The sequence below is a fragment of the Glycine soja genome, chromosome 5 (genome assembly GCF_004193775.1).
Source record: "Glycine soja cultivar W05 chromosome 5, ASM419377v2, whole genome shotgun sequence".
Classification (NCBI taxonomy): Eukaryota; Viridiplantae; Streptophyta; class Magnoliopsida; order Fabales; family Fabaceae; genus Glycine; species Glycine soja.
Window position 1 is genome coordinate 38,343,328 of NC_041006.1, and position 3,191 is coordinate 38,346,518.

The following is a 3,191-nucleotide window of genomic DNA, read 5'->3' on the forward strand; positions in this document are numbered from 1 at the left end:
GGACGCAAGCTGCCGAAAGCCACGCCGTTTCCATTTTCATCTATCCACACTGTGCGCTCCTCGAGGAAACGGTCGAAAAAACTGAAGCCTAACCGGCTAACCCGGTACCCCAAAAAGTTGCATTTGGGTTGAATTTGGGTTCATTTCATAGCCAACCGCAGTAGCAGTCACCTAACCCCGGTCAGATTCTAACCCACCTTGGTTTATTTAAAGACACAAACTCTCATCAACCCCTGGCCTGTGAACTTGTTCACCCTTCCCCTTCTCCTTACTTCTCACTCTCTTTCCAAAACACTCCCTTTCTCTTTCCCCTTACCCTTCTTCTGTGTGTGATGATGTAGATAGAGAATAAAAAGAGACCAGTGTGCAGTGAGAAAGAGGTTGGTCACTTCTTGTGTGGCTTTGTTTTGTTCTTTGTGTTGGAATTTGTTGATGGGTGAAGAGGGAGAAGAGGTGTCAAGAGATAAGGAACAGCAACACATGGGAGTTTATGGAAATGAGTGGTTGTTTAGTAGTTTCTGTGCAAATTGGCGCCGTTTAAGACACCAGAATTCCTGTTCTATGCCTCCTTTTGAGTGAAAAAAAAAAAACATCAAAACAAAAACTTGTTCTCTCTCAGCTTTTCATCTTCCGATCTTAATATACATTGACTAAAAGAAAAATAAAGGGATCAAATTTAAGTTCCTTGATCTAATAAGATCCTTGCTTTTAATTGTACTACTCATGAAGAGACTTGGCAGTTCGGATACACTGGGTGCTCTCATGACGATTTGTCCACCAACAGGTTAATTAAAAAAATTGAAACTTGGGCTTTTAACTTTGTTTCCATGATGCGTGTTTCATGTTTGTGCCTTGTCTTGTCTCAACCTTTTTCACGATCAACCATCCCATTTACTCAAACCTTTCCTTTTTTATATACTAAAGTTCCTTATTCTGTCTTTTTTTTTCTGTATTGCATTACAACTCATCATCATGTGAATTATGCTTTGTGTTCGTTTGTTCGAGAGACGACAGTTACAGTCACACTAACCATGATTATGTCTTGATTTGAACAGACGAACACAGTCCGAGGAACAACCACGTGTATGGGAAGGAGTTCCAGTCCATGCTGGAAGGACTCGACGAAGAAGGGTGCGTGGAAGAAGCAGGGCACCACTCTGAGAAGAAACGACGACTAAACGTAGATCAGGTGAAGGCCTTGGAGAAGAACTTCGAAGTAGAGAACAAACTGGAACCTGACCGAAAGGTGAAGCTCGCGGAAGAACTCGGCTTGCAACCAAGACAAGTTGCGGTTTGGTTCCAAAACCGCCGTGCCAGATGGAAAACAAAGCAATTGGAAAGAGATTACGGCGTCCTCAAAGCCAATTACGGATCACTTAAACTTAACTTTGACACCCTCCAACAAGACAACGAAGCCTTACTCAAACAGGTAATTTTTACACTGATAACTTATGAGCTTCACTTATATATACTATTTTGATCTTATCAGTGGTGGATATGGGATCTTCAACAAGTATTGAAAGTTTGTTTGATTGTTGTGTTGGCAGATAAAGGAATTGAAATCGAGGCTGGTGCAAGAAGAGAACAACAACAACACTGAAAGCGATGTTTCGGTGAAGGAAGAGATGATAGCCACTCTGCAGGATAGTAACCCGCTCTGTGAATCCGCCATTCCTGGATCGGACTCGAAGGAGTTGAGTTACGAGTGTTTCAACAAGAGTGATGAGGTGGGAGGGGGTTCTGTGTTCCCTGTGGATTTCAAAGATGGGTCTTCTGATAGCGACTCAAGTGCGATCTTGAACGAGGAGAACAACCACAGCCCCAACAACAACGCGGCGATTTCGTCGTGTGGGGTTCTGCAAAGTCACGGGCTTTTGTCGTCGCCTTCTTCTTCGTCGATGAACAACTGTTTCCAGTTCCAGAAACAGTACCAGACGACGACGCAGTACGTGAAGATGGAGGAGCACAATTTTCTCAGCGCCGACGAGGCCTGCAATTTCTTCTCGGACGAACAAGCACCAACTCTGCAGTGGTACTGTTCAGAGGAATGGAGTTAAGAGGGAAGAAGAAGAAGCTTAATTAATTGAGAGCGAGGGAGGGAATAGAAAGAATAAGGCATTTTGCAGGGTGTATAGTAATGGGATGGAGAGAGAAACATTGTAAAAATGAAATGGTCAAGGATTGAAGAAGAGAGGGAAATTGAAGAGCTTGAGAGAGAGGGGATGGGGTTGAAGCACGCATGGCGTGGGGTCGGAGATGAGAGGTTGATGACGATAAAAAAAAGGGGGGTAATAATAATCATCAACATCCGTGCGGGGAAAGGGGAGTAATTTATGAATAATAATAATGATTAGGTCGTAATGAAGTGAAATCTATCTAGTGAGTAATGCTGTAAAAAATCCACAATTCACCTCTGCTTCCACCTTTCTTTCTAGCTCTCACCAGTTTTATCGGCTTTTGTATTTCTATATCTAGATTAATTTCTTTTATAAAAAATCTGGAATTAAATATTTATGGCATTTTAAATATTATATAGATGCGGTTAACTGTTTTTTATATTATTTTTTATCACAATTTGAATTTTATTTTGATAACTTATATTAATATGTATTGTAAAAATTTATTTTGTAAACTATTGAGATTTTTTTTCATTTTTGTTGGCATATTAAAAGTATTTAAAGAATTGTGTTTGTGATTTGACTTTATTCAACTTGACTTTAAGGTTTATGTATACTAAATACTTTAATGGCATAAATGAATTATAGGATTGAGAAACAGGAAAAATAGAAAAGAAAAAATACATAAGAAAAATGTAAGTAAAAAATAGAGTAGTAAAACTGTGTTGTTGAAATCATTTTAAATATATAGTAAATCATACGTAAATATACTTGAGATTTTGTGAAATTACATGTAATCTATTTTTTCTACTACTATATATCGTAACAATATTACATTGCGTCATTATGTTCTTCTATGAGAAAGGTTGTTGTAGGTTATTTTGTCATCTGCTGGGGGCAATTTTTTCAAGAAATTACTAATTTAAGTTACTTTTTAAAAAATTATCCGATTAATAGTAAGTTGAGACGGTCATGCATGACTTTCTGATTAAAGTCCAACACGTTTTCACGATTTCTGAAATGTTTTTATTTTTTCTTTTTCGTGTAGAAGTCATAAATATAGGTACGACTCTC

The 3,191-nt window shown here is 38.6% G+C and overlaps 1 protein-coding gene across 3 annotated transcripts; it reads left to right on the forward strand.

Annotated features, from left to right (window-relative positions):
- Window positions 1-226: 226 nt before the first annotated feature.
- LOC114413084 (homeobox-leucine zipper protein ATHB-6-like) lies at window positions 227-2,512 on the forward strand. Of its 3 annotated transcripts, XM_028377281.1 has the most exons (4): window positions 227-784; window positions 1,056-1,429; window positions 1,548-2,060; window positions 2,095-2,512. In XM_028377281.1, the coding sequence occupies exons 1-3, from the start codon at window positions 724-726 to the stop codon at window positions 2,055-2,057; spliced, it is 945 nt and encodes a 314-aa protein (XP_028233082.1). In that variant the 5' UTR covers window positions 227-723; the 3' UTR covers window positions 2,058-2,060; window positions 2,095-2,512. The 3 variants fall into 3 exon arrangements, with proteins under 3 accessions (XP_028233082.1, XP_028233081.1, XP_028233083.1); XM_028377280.1 differs by having other exon boundaries at window positions 1,548-2,512; XM_028377282.1 differs by having other exon boundaries at window positions 227-380; window positions 1,548-2,512.
- The last annotated feature ends 679 nt before the right edge of the window (window positions 2,513-3,191 follow it).